The 18,019-nt window shown below is 37.5% G+C and overlaps 1 protein-coding gene across 1 annotated transcript in view; it reads left to right on the top strand.

Annotated features, from left to right (window-relative positions):
• Nucleotides 1–1,684: 1,684 nt before the first annotated feature.
• si:dkey-106n21.1 (solute carrier family 23 member 2) overlaps nucleotides 1,685–18,019 on the top strand; it is a 58,453-nt gene continuing 42,118 nt past the window's right edge. Inside the window, exons 1-2 of the mRNA XM_032522932.1 lie at nucleotides 1,685–1,923; nucleotides 14,839–14,991. Coding sequence (XP_032378823.1) covers nucleotides 1,852–1,923; nucleotides 14,839–14,991 — 225 coding nt within the window. The 5' untranslated portion in view covers nucleotides 1,685–1,851. The remainder of the gene's footprint in view (nucleotides 1,924–14,838; nucleotides 14,992–18,019) is intronic.

Here is an 18,019-nt window from a genome sequence, read left to right as displayed (position 1 = left end):
GAATACACACAAACATAGTACTCTGAAAATAATGCTAACATTTTTTCAAATTGACAAGATCAGAACATGCTAAAAACCATCAGCGTGTCTGAAAAGACAGTAGTGGTAATGTGAGAGGACGAGACCCAAAGCTCCACACTGACCATGTCGTCTCAACTCGCAAACCTGAAATTGATCAGGCATGGCCTTGCATATATACTCTTATATTTATCATGACATTTATCAGAGTACACCCTTCTAAATTGTTCGAGGGACAGAGAATATATGATATTTAATTCCCATTTAATGCAATTTTTTGTTTTTCATTATTGGTACATACTGTAAAAATGGACTTGAACTTGTGATTAAAAAATAGTTTAGTCTTTAAAGATAAAAAAATTTTGAAGTAAATGTTTCTTTTTATAGGACTTCTTTAAAGGTAATGCTTTATTGAGATATCTAACTCAACTCTTAATAATACAGTAACATTAAAGTATAATGAATGAGCCTGTATTCAAGTCAAAGTACCTTTATCGTTACTAAGGGTTGAGAAGCCCTTACTTCTCAACCTTTGCCTGTTCATGTTAACATAAAGAAATGTGAACTGACTGACCACGTAAAGCACTCTAGGGAATTATCCATACAAACTTAGTGTATCATTTTAAGCAAATTTCCCAAAAAATCAGGATTAAATATCGATAACCAAACTGAGCTAACTAACCAACTTTCTTAACCTCTTCAACAAAATCCTTAGGTTGAAGCTTAATCCGATAAGTTTAGACGTTTATTTATACTAGAGGAAATTTTCTTTTGCCTATCAACAATTACAACAAGACAATTCAGTAAATTACTGTCCTTTGATATGATTACCAAAACTAAAGGCGGCCCAGAAAATTTGATTTCATCCACATAAATGTCGATTAACGTTACCTCATCATGTTGATAAGAAAAATTACGGAGCATTACATTCTGGGAAATGAATGTGAAGAACATGAATGTAATTTCGACGAGACAAGTTGGAGAACAGAGCCCTACAACTAATTTAAAGACATTTAAAAACAAAGAACTGAATAACCAAAAATACTAGTGGTAAGTGAAGATACAATAGAAGCTCCTACTAGGGCTGCCCCCTCAAAGTCAAATATTCAAATCCTCGATTCTTCAAGTCAGGAAGTCATTTTGTTTTTGTCAGTCAGCGCTCAGGCTCCGAGATTACGTTATCGTCTTCAAAATATGTAATAACAATACGGATTTTTATTTTATTAACCTTGGCTACAGTAGTCAGCACACATTAGGTCAGAGCTTTCCAACTAAACTTTACATAATTTGTTTACTTAATTACGTGAACGTCTTTGTCACCTGCCAGACACCGTTCAAAATTCTGGCAGTTAAATAAAGCGTAAAGCCTGAAACTGAGTACCTGGGGGAAAAAAGGAACCTCAAACACCAGAGGTTGATCTACTGAAACTCAAGGACTCTTTAAGTCACAAAATGTGTGAACTACAAACTTTTGTTAGTGAGTATGGCAAACTAAAGATTCATGTGACAAACATGAATTTGACTTGTCTCAAAGGATTCATCATCACAGCAGCAGACGCATGACTCTAAGTCAGAGTAATTACAGTAAAGCTTATATTAGCATAGCAGCAGACCTGAAATGTTTCAGCACCGTAGAAGAGATTACAAAGTAACTGAGCCACTCTCTTTCTGACTGTGATACCCGGTTTCCCTGGTGACGTGACAGAGTCATTGATGTTGTCCTATTAGGTCTGCGATCAGTCAGAGTTTTACTCCCACCGTGTGTGTTCGTTGATCTGTGTGGAGTCCGCTTCTGACCAGAAACAACTATACACCACCTTGCCTCATATCAGAATGCGTCTCAGTACAGATGAGAAAATTGAGCTGGGACTAGAGGACCTGGGGACAGTCAACCATGCATTTGGGGTAAGTGTAGTGTCATATTAATGCTCTCTTCAGTTTAGTTTTGAGACAGCGACAAAATTAAACAGAGTGAGGGTTAGAGATAAAACAAAGTCACATACTAATCTTTTTCTTATGAATACACATATTTATTATTTAGATTTGACTTACAGACCAAAAGAAGTTGAATTGCAGTGCGATTTGCTCACATCACAGCAGTAAGAGCTAAATGTAAGCCACTGTGGAATGTGAAATTGCCAAAGTGTGAATGTGCAGTGAAATCAATTGCATGGTTTCAAAGTATGTTGCAAATATCAGTGTTGATTGTAGTTGTGATGGATCAAAAAGCTCTGAGTTTAAAAAAGAAATGCTTATTAAATTAAACGTCAACCACAAAACAGAAATGCATGTTGAAGCCTGACTGTTTTGTTTGTGAGGTTGCAAGGTCTGGCTGCATGGGGTATGCAAGTGTACACAGCTGAGCCCAGCATTGATGGTTCCCCTTTTTCTCCCAATCCCAATGTACTAAAGAATTTAGAAAATGAACACCAAACAAACAGCACAGCTTCAACTGCAGATGGGTGAACACGTCAGTAGTCAACATCCGCAAAATAATACAAGCAAGGCACGAGGCCTCATTTTTTATTATTATGTTTGATTATATACTACCTGACACTATACAAAAGCCGAGGAAAAATGAGAGACTTCTACCATCGAATGATTTCACAGATGTTAAACTAGGATTTATACATTAAAAAAAGCAATCAATCAAGTTTGCTGACTTTGGCATCCAGATTAAGTTTTCATTACTTTTTAGGATTTGAGCGTGTAGCTGTATTTCACAAGGACCTCTTACTTCTTTTTAATCAGACGTAGTCAAGCTTCTACAAAACTGCTAAAGAGACATCGGGGAGAAAAAAAATATTTCCGAAAGGAAGATAAATCATTTTTAGTTTCTCCTGAGAAATGTTTGCACTTTCTCGCAAACCTTCTCAGGTTGAGGGGGTAAAAGGGGATGTACTTCCGGGTCAGATCGGCACCATGGAAACAACCACAACAAAGGACACGCATGGGAGGGTTTCATAGAATAGAAACCTTAGTGCCATATATTCATATTTCTTGGATACATAAAGTGTATATTTGCTTACTAGTGCAAAATAACCATATTTAGTGGCTTTTTAAGATTTTCTGCAGTGTTATAAGCTGAAATCATATAGCATGTGAGGAATAATGATTGTGGATAATTGATTCAAACCATGATAAACTGGAAGCAGATTAGGATACAATTTCAGCAAATGCTGTAATCGTATTTTTATTGGATGCTTTCATTTGATAATGTTATTACCTAAGGTTTAAATGAACTGATTTCTTAAATGGCCTTTTTATGCCTGGATTGTAGTTCTGGATTGTACATTGACAAGACTTTCATACACAGTACACCTGATACAAAATGTCTTCTCTACCAAGGCTACAGTTAGTATTCGCCAGTGTAAAGCAATGGAATGGGAAAGCCAATGTGTTTAAGGCATTTTTCTTGCCATTAGTACAAGTGAGCTTTTGTTTGTCAGTGCACCCTTGAGTTCAGCGAAAGCCAATTTAGGGTTTCAGGTATCAACACAGGATAGAAACTAAACTCCAAAAACAAAGGCTGGCTTTACGTGAAACAAAGCTTCTAACTCTCTGCATGCTCACATCACTCATTAATTTTTGGTGGACTTTGGTATACTCTGGATTTTGGAACACTGCCATGGTACACTAACTCTGACCCATGATTGCCTCACTGGTAACTGTTTTTACTCATTGTAAATTATTCAGGTTATAAGCAACACAACTGGCGAACTATTTACATGTTTATAAAAAACTGTGCTAGAAGTAGTAGCTGTAGTGGTATACATTATTTTGTTGCAAACTAAATTAATTAAAATAAAGTGATGCCTTTATGGACAGGGAAGTAAACATTTGCCGTTATGCTTACAAAAGGTTGTCACCCCAAGAAAACTTAAAGAAATGGCAAATAGGTAGCCATATTTAAAACAAGGCAAGAACATTTCTTACAGTGGATATTAGTTGGTGTTGTTGAAAATGGCAAATACTGTATGTATTAGGGATGGGCATGATTAATCAACGATCGATAATTTTGTCGATCACGCTAATTTATTTATTAAACTAATGCAGGTTGCATTGCGTAGTGTGAGCAATGAAATTAATTTCACTGTGTGGCAGCAATGAAACATTTTACCACCACTCAGCCTCAACCTAGCATCAAGTCGGTGTTAGCACGGTGGAGCGGTGGTGGAGACCGGTAGGGAGGCTATCCCAGAGACTGGGGGAGACGAGGCTGCGTTGTCTGACGCGGAGGAGGGGAGCGCAAACACTGGCTAAGTTAGCGCGGATGTACCTGTCCATATCCCGGCAACGTCAGTCCCCTCAGAGCGGGTGTTTTCGGCGGCTGGACTGATGGTCACCAGGTGGTAGTCGCGTCTGACCTCATATCATGTCAACATGTTTATCTTTCTCAACAAAAATCAGTAGACTGGTGCAGAAGTTGTATGAGAGTTACTAGTTATTTTGTGTGAGGCTTTGCTAAGTAGCCCAATTTGTTAAGTAGCCTAATTAATTGTTAGGTAGGCTTATCTCTCTCACCCTCTTTCTCGACCTCGTGCCTTGGATAGTTTTGAGTTACATTTGACAAAACCTGCAAGATCTAAGTATGTTTTTGGTTAAGTTATTGTTTTACATGATTCTTTTCTTATTATTATATTTCAGTTTGGAAAAAACGAGGGCCTCCGTTTTAAAAACGCTGGCTCGCAGCTGCAGTTTCTGCTGCTTTGGAGCAGCGCATATATGTTCAAGTTTAGCCCAACCAAACGTCCAGTTTAACGGCCACAAGTTCTCCTTCTTGTAATAAAGATCTCATTGATGAAAAACACGCTGTATTTTTGCATTTTCATTGCATTTTTAATTTATAAAAAGTTAAATGAAAAGTGAATTTAATATTTAAAAAATAAATGATTAATTGATAGTCTATTGTTAATTCTCCCAACGATTGACTAAGAAAATGTAATCGAACGCCCATCCCTAGTATATTTGTTTGTAATAGAGTGTGGAAATCAAACAAACTCAGTCACCTGCAGAATCAGTCACCTGAGTCTGACAGAGAGAGAGGGTCACAGAAATAACAGCTGTGTTTGCTTGACTTCTCAAACAGGTATTAAGCCTTTATTGAAGTTAATTAAGATGTAGAGCCTTTTTCAAAACTTTAAAATTCAGTTTGAAATGGAAAACAACACTACTGTCCCCCTTGGAAATAACTAGGCATAGTACCCCCTTTTCCTTTTTGTATTTATATATAAAAACAAATCAAACAAAAAATATTCCTAATTGTCACATACAATGTAGTGAAATCCTATTACAGCATTTAACCCATCCTAGGTATTAGAAATAGTGGACAGCTATACAAACAGCGTCCGGGGAGCAACTTGGGGTTCAGTGTCTTGCTCAGGGACACTTTGACATGAGGCCGGATGACCTGGTGTTGATCTGCCAACCTTGTGGTTTTGGGGAAACCTAAACCATATGCAGATAATAATGCTGAGTTGCTCTGCAAAATTATTTTATACTTTATAGTCATGCTGTGACCAATGTTTCCTCTATATTCCTTGCCTCAAGTGACACACGTGTACACAGCTGAGTTCCGACCAGCACAGGTGATCACAAAAGTCACATTGAAAAGGCAAGTGTAACCACGGCCTCTGGCTTCTGACAATCAGTCATCAGTAAACTACAACACTTGTCTTCCCGCTGCATTACAGCAGCATTAAACCAGTTCTTTGGTATTCTTCAGTATGCTTTATAGTCACTGACCAAAATGGTCTCTTGAAGGTCATCCATGCAGCCAGCAAACTAATCTTCCCACACTCAATTTATTTAGTCACATCTGTGATGTGGAAAGCACACATCTCTGCACATGATGCTGTGCACTAAATAATCACACTGGCCAGCATCAGTGAGGATTAACCACACGTTAAGCGCCATCAGTGTCTATGGCGCTTAATTCAGGTAATAGTACTCCACTTGAGTGCTTTTTTGGATGAACCTTCATTTTAGAAGAAAATAGTGTGATTGGTGTTGTGCATTTTGATCAGATGTTTATGTCAGCTCGTAACATTAACATTTTATAATTTATGTTTAGGCAGTCACAGAACCCAGGTTAAGTATAGGGAACGATTGGGGGTTCGGGTTATTGTGTGTTAGGGTTAGGGCTATTGTAATCTTGAGGTCTATTGTGATCTTGAGGTCTATTGTGGTCTTTGCTCTATATTAAAAAGGTCAATTAAGCAAAAGTTTACTGAAATAGTCCTGTTGTTACCTAAACCTAACCACAGAGGGGATTCGGAACGGGAAACCTGGTCCCTGCTAGCACTTTTCACACTGACCATTCACCATAGCCACCTAGAGCATAAACCACTGAGAAGTACTGTATTGAAATTATCAGATCTCTCTCTGGACCATTATAATACACTTTGTTAGTTATTCCCAGAAAAAAATGTAGTTTTGATATTGCCTTACGTTTTCACTGCTAATAGCTGTGTTCTACTACTTGAGTGTGATTTTGAATGCACAGCTTTTACATGGATTTGGTTTATTTTTCATGTTAACAATGCTACTTTTTAGTTCACACACACACACATACACACACACACACACACACACACACACACACACACACACACACACACGGTATGTTGCCATGCAGATAGTTTTATTTATTTATTTATTTTAGCCTTTTTAAGTTGATATAGCACAGTAGAGCTATGACAGGACATGAAGAAAGAGAGAGAGGGTGAATGACGTGACAAACGTGGTTAGGGAATGCAGTTGGAAAACCACTAGATGGAGGCAAATGGCCGTGTAATCACTAAAGCAAGCATCTGTGTACACTACCTGCTGAGAACTTTGTGACTTGAGAGTAAATCAAAGACGAAGAGGAAATGGGGTGCAGATTGGTCCACATTTGCAAGGCCTGTTGCTGACATGTGTGGGAGACATGCAACAATGGATGCTTAATACAAAAAAGTTGTTTTCTCTTGTTTAAAGTGCTGGCTGAATGTCGGACCCAGCCTCTGAGACACTGCAGGTTTCAGAGCAAAGGCTGCATTATGTGGCTTTGTTCCTTGTCTTGGGACCTTGGTGTGGAATATCATTAGATTCACTGGTGTCTGGATTGTCTCTTGTCTGCTGGCTCTAGTGTGTAATATTTGAGGCATACAGTGAGAAGAATGAATATAATATATAAAAAGTCTATTATAGGGGAACATTGTACCTGTGGTTTCTGGTGTTTTATAGAGAATATAGAGAATATCATCATTATCATGTCATTGTTAAAAGTAGTTTTACTTGTCTTTTAACTGTAGTGCTCTGTGAATTGAGAAACAATGTTACAGGTTGTGGGTTTTAAAAACCTTTTAAGGTTTTATACTCAAATATGAGTAATACATTTGGTGTTAACATGTAGACTTAATAAATCCGGTAACACTTTATTATAACCATGATAAGTTGATAGTTAATTGGTCTTTAGTTAATTTTCATTTAACTGTTAGCAAACTGTCATTTTACTGTTAACAAGCAATAAATTATAATTAAAAAAATGGTAGTGCTGTAAATTAACAGTTTATTGTTGGACACATTATATCCCTCATATACTATATTAGGTATTGAGTAATGATTAAAAGAATGTGTGTAAGCCTTTAAGAAACTGTTTTTAAAACCTCTATAAACATTACATAGATAGATGGACCAGATATTCCTAACACATTGTTAAGGGTTACTATTTGGTCTGTAAACTGTCTGTAAACAGGATCTGGATGGTTATTATGAAGTTGCAACAGATGACAATAAAACCTTGTTAAATAGTTAATAAATACGCGGTAAACCATGTACAAACATTATCTGGATGATATTGTAAAGTTGCGACTGATTTTGTTTTTCATAGTAAAGTGTATTTATGTACAATGTATAATTGCTTGGTCTTCATTAAATTATATACAGTACAGGCCAAAAGTTTGGACACACCTTCTCATTCAATTCGTTTCCTTTATTTTCATGACTATTTACATTGTAGATTCTCACCGAAGGCATCATAACTGTGAATGAACACATGTGAAATGATGTACTTTTGTACAAAACAGTGTGAAGTAACTGCAAAACATGTTAGGGCTGCACGATTATGGCCAAAATGATAATCACGATTATTTTGATCAATATTGTGATCATGATTAATTATCACGATTATTTGTTGATTTTAAAAAGTTTTGATTGTCAAAAAGGCTATTTATAACTGCTTTCACATCCATATTATGTTGCATTCTTCTTATGTTGACGTTGTATAGACATACAGCTGCAACACATGTAAATGAAAATTAGCTATCTGAAATAAATAAATATATATAAAATATAAATATTTATATTTTTTTAATGTATTTCTTAGAAAGCCTCTTCACTTGTTTTGAACAATATCTAATTAAAAGAGCTAGGGAGAGAGAGTGAGTGCGATGGATGCTACTCACAGAGTGACGGCTGACTCGTTATGAATGGGTCCAGCACGGGTCGAATGGCGGGTCAGCAGAGTTACACATTTGGTGTGTATGAAATGTCTTTATCGTCTGTATGTGCTGCATTTTTATCAACCATGATATTCTGGCCTTGGTTCCGGGTCACATCTCTCTCCCAGGTCCAGCAGCTCCGTCTCCCACGCTATTATTGTACGAACTGAAGTTAGTTGCATTCGATAACTTCCTCTGTGTTTTTCGCCGTGGCGGCCGCAATAGCAGAATTACCAGCGGAAACACTGGTACAAATACAGGTTTGCCTCTCATGCTTAAATATATACAGCTGTGTTAATAACAATTAAAACTGTGGACAAGTGTCAGAAGTGTGGAGCGGCGCCGTTGTGTGGGGCAGCACGGAGAGTTAGACGAGAGAGAGTAGAGGAGAGATCCAACACAGGCACGGCTTTACAGAAGAAAAGGGTCATGTAACGCAAAATTAAACCATATCCATATAAACAATATTGCTTTGTTTGTGGAGAGAGGTAGCATATGCGAGGACTTTAGGTGCGACCTAGAGGAAAAATATTACTCACGCCCATTCATAGTTCTGATGCCTTCAGTGATAATCTGCAATGTAAGTAGTCATGAAAATAAAGAAAACGCATTGAATGAGAAGGTGGTTCCAAACTTTTGGCGTGTGTGTGTGTGTGTGTGTTCATAGACCGTTTACAAACCCACTAGTAACCACTGATAAAGTATTAACTATCTAAATAATGTTTGTGGATTGTTTACCACGTATTTATTAACTATTTAACAAGGTATTAAATAGTAAATATAGTCATCTGTTGCAACTTTGTTATAACCATTCAGACACTGTTTTTGTTTATTTACAGTTTACAGACCAACTAGTAACCCTTAACGTGTTAGGAATATCTGGTCCATCTATCTATGTATGTTTATAGATGTTTTAAAAATTGTTTTCTTCTTCGTCAAAATTAATGATGTACTTCATCGTCTTCTTTGAATGAATAATAGAAAAGTGAAATTATTAATTCCCCCTTATTACAATTTGAGATGTACAAACGGATCTGTCTAATGTGGACTGTGTTAAAATGGGACTGAACTCTTTGCATTTAAATACAGCACATGGGTCACATGGGGCATCCCATGACCTACTGTTTTCACATAGAAAATATATGTTTCTGAAGTCAGAAGGTTTATGGTACCAATTATATGGTAAAGAGCAAACCGGGCATACTTACACTTCAATCACATCATCAATGGTGTTTGTACAATCCCACAGGAAGCTGATCTTTACCATGTGGCTTTTTAAGAGGGAGTTGACCTTTTTGTCTTTGAAGTCTCACATATATCAGGTGGCAGAATCACTCCGTCATCTTAGTCGTTAATACAAGTCACGCTCACATCTGTCATTATTAGCGATCACTTTTTACCAAAGAATGCCATAGAAAATCCCATAAAACATGGACAGAGCAGAATGCCTCTCCATCACAGGGACACAGACATCTTCCTACCAGTGGCCAAGAAATAACTACGTTTTGAATGGGAACAGAGTATGGGAACAGACTGGAATAAACCCCATCACAGCACAAAAAATATATTTTTGGTAGGGGTATTATTTAGTTCCTTATTTGCAACCATCAAATTATAAGATACCCGGGTTCAGTGGCACCAAAGTATTGTATACATTTAACCCAGTATGACTGAAATCTGCGTGCTCTGCTTTCGACATAATAATTGCCCCATTACATACAGTTAGGGAAAAACGTATATGATCCCCCGCTAATTTTGTACGTTTGCTCACAGATAAAGAAATGATCAGTCTGTAATTTTATTGGTATTTTCATTTGAAAAGTGAGAGACAGAATGACAACAACAGAAATCCAGACAAACACATGTCAAACAAGTTTTAAATTGATTTGCATTTTAATAAAAGGAAATGCCATGTTGGAGAGTTTGGAATCTGATTGATTGATTTCTCATGTGGACAGGTGTCTTTTATACAGGTAACAAACTGAGATTAGGGGCACTCCCTTTATGAGTGTGTTAGAAATCTCACCTGGGAGCCAGAAATCTTTCTGATTGAGAGGGGTCAAATACTTACGTCTCTCGCTAAAATGCAGATAACTTTATAAAGTGTTTGACATGCGTTTTGGTTTTTTGTGTTATTCTGTCTGTCACTGTTCAAATGAACCTACCATTAAAATTATAGACTGATCATTTCTTTGTCAGTGAGCAAACATACAAAATCAACAAGGGATCATGTACTTTTTTCTTCATCATTTCAAAACATATTGTAATATAGGCGGATTAGGCTATAACCATTTTATTGTTATAGTCTTCGTACTTGCAGCCTAGATTATTTGAAAACAAATACTTATGTCTGTACGATACTATGTATGTATTAAAATAAACCTAAAGGGAATTTTGGCATCAAGTACACTATATAAACTTTTATATACCTTATTAAAAGGAAATTAATTAGTCCCAAAAACATGATTGCTTAATTTGTATTATTTGCTTGTTCTTGTTGGATGTTTGTTTGTATATCTTATTTTGCTTAGTCCTATTGCTTTTTCAGTTGGTACTATGTATTAAAAAAAAAACCATTTAAAAGAGTAATGATGAAAAAAATGTCTATGATGTGAAAACCGAATGAGTTTGGAAAATACTTGCTTTAAACTATTAGTGTGGGGGGCAAAATATATTCCTCCTTTGCATTAATGTCTGTTTGTCGTTTTGCATTGGCTATGTCTGGGAGCACGAGATACCTGCTACATGTGGATTTCGTTATATTTGTTGAGTTTGGAGACTCATTTAATGTCTTTGGTCCCTCAAAATATGTTTTGTTCAGGGACTGGTAGAAAACTTGACCAACAGAAAGACAATGGCCCTCATTTATCAACCTAATGTAGAATTCAGAGCAGAATTAAATTAAATTTAATTCAATTCAATTTTATTTATACAGCACTAAATCGCAACAACAGTTATCTCATCGCGCTCATAAAAGAGCAGGTCTAGACCGTACTCTGTGATGTTATTTACAGAAACCCAACAGTTCCCTCCAAGAGCAAGCACTAGGACACAGAGGCAAGGAAAAACTTCCTTTTAAGGGGCAGAAACCTCGAGCAGAACCACGGCTCAGGGTGGGCGGTCATCTGCGTTGACCGGTTGGGGGTGAGATAAAGAGACAGTGAAAGAGAGAGACAGACAGAGACAGAGAAGAGACAGAGAGAGAGATGGAGAATTGTAGCAGAGGGTGTCGAGCAGGGACATGGAGGCAGCAGGTGACTCCAACCACAGATCCAGACTCCACAGCTCCAAAGCCAGAAACACCTGCAGGAAGCGGTAGGAGGAGAGAGGAGAGGGGCGAGCGAGCACAAGACTCCGGGAAAGGGAAGAAGTCGAGTTAGTAACATGATAAACACACAGTAGAAGAGTATATGCAATGTCTTTCCCCGTGCTAGACCACCAAGCCGACCTTGTGTCCTGACAGCAGAGAGGCTGGAAAAACAAGCCAAAATACATGTTTCTTGTGTTGAATATCATTGCCAAACATAGCACTATACCTTTTAAAAGCGAGGAGTAATATTCTGTCTCCTTCGTACAGCCCCCAGTTGGGGCTGTGCTGGACACTGCTCTCTGGGCATCGGGTCATGGCTCTTTCACTACATTTATGGCACCCTCTTTTCCTGTGCGATGTTGTGCACAACCCCACAGGCTAAAACAATGTTGCAGACGTTTTCTGGCGGGTATGTAAATAGCAGATATCGGGCTGCTAGTATGGGTCAGTATATAAGCCGCTGCCCCACAAACTTCTCTTTACACTACAATATAGTCGTCACTATAAGGCTCAGTGCAATCACGGCAAACTTTGCAAAATCCTGAACAGCTCCAACGGTGTCTTGTAAATTTAAGAGGACCACACTTGATATCTATATACTTGATATCTATATATTTTTCTCACATTTATTTATTATCTTGTCCTTCATCTTAACAAAATGATTTGAATGGCAAAGAAAACATGTCTTTCCTAGAGAAAGATTCTTTTAAGTAGAAGTAGAGAAGAAATACATTGGTTTCAAGGTTCTTTCAGTATTTTATAGTATAAGGTAAATCTAGCAAAGGATAATGACTTTGCCTCTAAAAACTTGAAGGGTGAGGGAGATACATGTTACATAATTTATCTTATATAGTCAACACTTAGCTGTAAAATACCTTAAATCTCCACCGCACACATTTAAAGCGTCCTTGGATCCCTCAAAAGATGCTTTAAAAATTCAAACTGTAATTATGGGAATGGTGGACTTGGCTACAGCCCTTGCCCTTTGCGCCAGATGAATTTGTTTAAAGCAACATAAAGACTGTGCCAGTTTCCCCTGGTGTCTTACATTTTTATAACAAAAGTGCATGTGTGTACCAAAATAAGGTTAAAGATGCTACAACCACATAAAAATGGAAGCTTAAATCAAGATGCTTGGCAGCTGTGTCTTTTAAGACTGAATGTGTTTTTACATGTGACATGGAACACCGTCTGCAAACCATTACCTTACAAGCATTACATTGAATTGATTCAAGTTAATGCAAATATGTAACATTCATTTTTTATTATAATTTTTCCCCCTGTAGAACAATATGTCACACACATACCTGCACGCACACGTACCAAACTACGCGTGTAATTAATACAATGCAGAAATATCTACTTTCTCTCACTTTCTCTCTGTAAGCACTTACTGCAGTCCCAGTGGCAACAGATAGTTTTCCTATTTCAGTTTAACAATGAATAAAAATGGAAGCACATGGAGATATAGGCTACTGCATATTATATGATATCAAAACACCCTCTCTTTATGTTTTTATGAACCGCTTTGAACGCGAATCCAACCACTCTCAGTAAGTTGGACCAAACTCAGTTCTTTGTCGTCACAGCCTCACATCTCAATTTAACACAGTAACAGGGATATTTGGATATTTGACATTAACAGTGATTTAATGACATTGTTGCACGTTTTCCCTTCACTCCCTTTACTACATTTAAAAAACAAGAATTTAAGTTTCTCATTAAAATCATCAAAAATTGGCTGTAGTGCCTGAGCACTTAAGTTTTAAGCACCTTCATTATCAGCATCTTGACTGAATTTGGGTTGGAATGTTGTTTATCCCACCTGTCCTCCAATATTGCCCACATGGATGTCATCACTCAAATTTAACTCCATTGCATGATTATTGCTTTCATTATATTTCATGTCACAAGACATCTGTTCTCCTGTAACTTTCGGCAGCAAAAGAAAAAAGCAGCGATTGCTGTGAAAATTATAACCGTTGTTTGCTTGGTGTCTTGTTTTCACCAATGTTTTGTTACTATTTACATGCATTTGTTTGAAGGAAACATTAAGTCAACTCACAATTTGTAACACATCAAAGGTAAAGACTAACCCCTGATTTCCAGATCCGCCCTGGAACGGTGGCGGAGTCATTGGGTTTCCATTAAAGTCAATGTGTGTATTTTTACTGACTGCAAAGCGGCTGTGCTCTGACTCCATCCCAGTCCGGCGATCCGCAGCCCTCCGGTGCAGATATGCAGAGCTTCTATTTTTGCCTGATGGCGGAGAGCTCTGCAGCAAGTCTGTACTTATAGGAAGTCAAGCACAGAAACAAAATAAAACATCGTTAATTTTCAAAATAAAGTACACACAGCGGCTCATATTTCCCTGCACTACACCTTGAAAATGTCATAATGGGCGGCGACTGGCCTGAAGTCAACAGGTCAGAGGTTTTGTGGTTCTGTTTATAGAAACTACATCCTGTTATATCGCGCGATCATACGTGAATTTGCGAGATCTCGTCCTTGTGACTTCAGCTGTCAGTCGTGTTCTCAGCCGTTCCGCAACAAATCCGGACCGGTATTGAAGGACCGCAGAGCACGGAGCCGATCCGCAGCCGTTCCGCAGTTGGTGGATATCCAGGATAAAGGAAATTTATCACACCACCTGTCCTCCAATATTGCCCACGTGGATGTTTTGCATGTCATCACTCACATTAACTCCATTGCATATGGTCAGTCTTTATGTTTCTCACCTGAGCTCAACTAATGGCTCCAAATTACAGTGAAGGCAAAAGAATTTCCCTGAACTACCCTTAGTTTCAAAGACAAGGAAAAAAAAACAAAAAAACATTATGAAACCTTGGGCCCTGTGAGAGCCAATGGTATGCTCACAACAACAGTGCTTCTTTTAAAGTATGTTTGGTGTTCAAATAGTTTGGGTGGAATTCATAAGAAAATATAGTTTTTTTTATTTAATGATACCTGAAAAGATAGAATAGCTGAATTTATGACTTGTTTTCCTTTGCTTTGCTTCTCTTCAAGGACAAAGACAGTGATGAACAGCCACAGCTGACTGTTGACATAGGGGATCCACACACAGAGGCCCTGGGGGAGACTGTGGACAAACGTGCAGATTTGGTTTACTCCCTCAATGACAGGCCACCGTGGTACCTCTGCATACTGCTCGGTTTCCAGGTAAATTAATGCCATGGCTTCTTTTCAGTTCAGTTTGACAAGTATTAGTATAAGACGCCCTCCTATTGTCCTCCATAAAATGAATATAGCTGCAGAAATCCTTCTTAAAGCTGAATATAAAAAACAAAAAGAAATTGACAAAAACAAGCTGGTTGCTAACCTTGCCTTTTAGTGCTGGGCATGTGTACAGTGGGCTTATCAAGGCTTGTTTGCTGAAACACCTTTCTGCTCCTCAGTGGTGATTCTAGACCCTTTTTAGGGGGGCTCAAGTCCCCTTAAATTATTATCCCAGCCCCCCCCCAAAAACGTTTTTTAGTATTATAATCAATGTAAGTGCTTCAAGTTACAGTTTACAAACTTGTCTGTTAGTGACAGAGGGCAAACTATTTTAATATCCTGTGTCGCAGTCGTCAAGGTTATGCACCTGTAACCCAGTCAATCTTTTATTTAGTTATTTATTACACCTCATTATTATTTCATTTGATTCTGGTAGTCCATAACGGTACTTTTGTAGTTTTTTCCACATGTTCAACATTTTGCATGTATCCTCTGGTATAATAATGAACACATATATTCATTGTTATCCAGCGATAATACTGATTTACTTAAAGGTCGGATCCTAGAATTGCCCCTGCTGTTGCTGCTGCTGGAAACGAGGTTGATGACAGTAACATGACTGGACTAGAGCTGTAAAGATCAATCCATTGGTTGTAAACTATTAAATTAATTGCCAACTATTTTGATAATTGATTAATCGGTTTCAGTAATTAAAAAAAAAAAAATCTCTGATGCCAGCTTCTTAAATGTGAATATTTTCTACTCCTCTTTAACAGTAAACTGAATATCTCTGAGTTGTGGAAAAAACAAGATATTTGAGGATGTCACATTGGTCCTTAGGAAGACATTTTTCATCATTTGTTTCACATTTTATAGACCAATAACAAACCAAGTACCAATAACAAACCAATTAATTGAGAAAATAGTCTACAGATTAATTGACATTAAAATGATTTTTAGTTGAATCCCTCAACTGGCCCATACAGTAAATTTTCCAAAATGAGTGGAGCTTCAAACGTTACATTTAGGTGAAAATAAGTATGTGTATCTTAACTTGTGAGTACACTATTGTACAGGTACGGTATATTGAGCCAAAAGAAACAATTTGAAATAAAGTCTTTTACATAATAAATTATTCTGCTACCTTATGGCAGGCTAAATGGTTCCATGTGTTAAGCAACAATATATTATTGTCAAGTTAGTGTAATTATCGGACTGGGAGCAATGCCTGTGGCATGTCTCAAATTTCCAATCCTATTTCATCAACCAAGCTTTTGTCACAGCTTGTAGAGGCTGGTCCTTTTTTGGACAGAGATAAGATTTTTTTCACCACCTGCTTTAAAGAAAAAAGGATGTACTTTAAAAGCAATCCAGCAGATCTAATTTAGTGGCCCTCAAGTGTAAAATTTAGAGTAACTCGGTCCTGTTCTCACCCAGCACAACAATGTGTTAATGAAGTGTCAAATGATGTGGTCATTCGTATTAGGATGTTTAAACACTGCTTGTTATACGTTACAGTAGTTAAAACAATTCACAGTGCTTCACATTTGTTTGTGAACATGTTCAACTCCCTTTGTAAACAGCTGTCACTTACATTAGGTCTGTAATCCACAGGGATTAGATTCTGACATTAATCCTGACATCCTCTGATCCAGCAGTTGTCAACATGTGACGATGATTTAGACTCCTGAAACTCATGTTGGACGACAAAACTTGTTCTTAGTTGTTTTAGGCAGACATCCCAGATTAGGGAAGGTATTCTCCATAGAAAAATGAAAGATTTAGAGAATATTTATAATATACAGGGTAATGTACAGACAAAATGGGCGTAATAAAGGTCTTGCATAAAGTATACATAAAAAAAAAACAGAAGGTCATGAGTTTAAGCCGCCATGACATTTGACTCATGTAATAAAATGAGTCACAAGGGAGCCCTGCAAAATGGATCACCTTTAAAGAGTTGGTCGAGAATCTAGAATTTTTTAGAGTGTACTATATTCTGTGGAGGTATACTTTTTTTTTCTTCCTGCGGTGAAGAATAAATCGGTATGGTGACTGACCGCAACACCCTCGCCCTTTTTTAGATAGGCTAAAAAGAGCGAGAATGGCGGGCTGCCATGAGTGAGTGATGTCAGTGACCATGTGGTCGTGCAAGGAGAGCAAACGGTAACGGAGAGCGAGCAGTAATGGAGAGTAGTGTATGAATGCCGCTGTGAGGAAAAGCGATCGAAAAAAGAGATAGCAAAGATGATGTAAAGTGAGTTAAAAGAGAACATTAAAACAACAAGTTTGAGCTTCTCAAAACACTCTGCTTTAATCTGTTGTCAATACTGCCGGCAAACTGAACGGCGTTAACAGACATTGGCTAAAGCCTTACAATTAGTTAGTTTTATTTCATTTGTTTGTCATGCCAAACATGGGCGTCACTTTGGTTTGAAATGTGCTAGGTACAATGACAATTTCTCGCAGGTCATGTCCTGTAGCTTACTATTGTAAATTAATAAAAATCTATGCAAAAATGTGATTTTATTTGAATACACGTTTTATGAAGAAGAAAGTCGTCTAGTTTTCAAGAAGCATTAGGCATGTGACCGACTATGTTCTGCTTCATGTATCCATGTACCATGTTGACGATGTGACATCAGACTCAGAGAGAGGACCTATGACAGGAAAATAAGTCTGGTCTGCCATAGGCTATGTGTTATAGTTCAGTGGGCAAATGTGTGGCTATGCCTTTTTGCTAATATTTTGATTTAATTCCCAATACAATTGACTATATCTACACACAACACAACTTCTGCAAGTTCTGCCCTACAAATGAATGGACTGTCCATCCTCTTGTGCAAAGCTGAAGTGCCAAGCAATTAAACAATTTTTTTTCTTCATAATCTCTTGAATATAGTCATCAAGACTATATAGAAAAATATATAGGCAATACAAGACATCTGTTCTGTAACTTTTGGCAGCAAAA

This window comes from Etheostoma spectabile, chromosome 8, assembly GCF_008692095.1.
Source record: "Etheostoma spectabile isolate EspeVRDwgs_2016 chromosome 8, UIUC_Espe_1.0, whole genome shotgun sequence".
NCBI lineage: Eukaryota > Metazoa > Chordata > Actinopteri > Perciformes > Percidae > Etheostoma > Etheostoma spectabile.
This window is presented reverse-complemented; position numbering and strand designations above follow the sequence as displayed.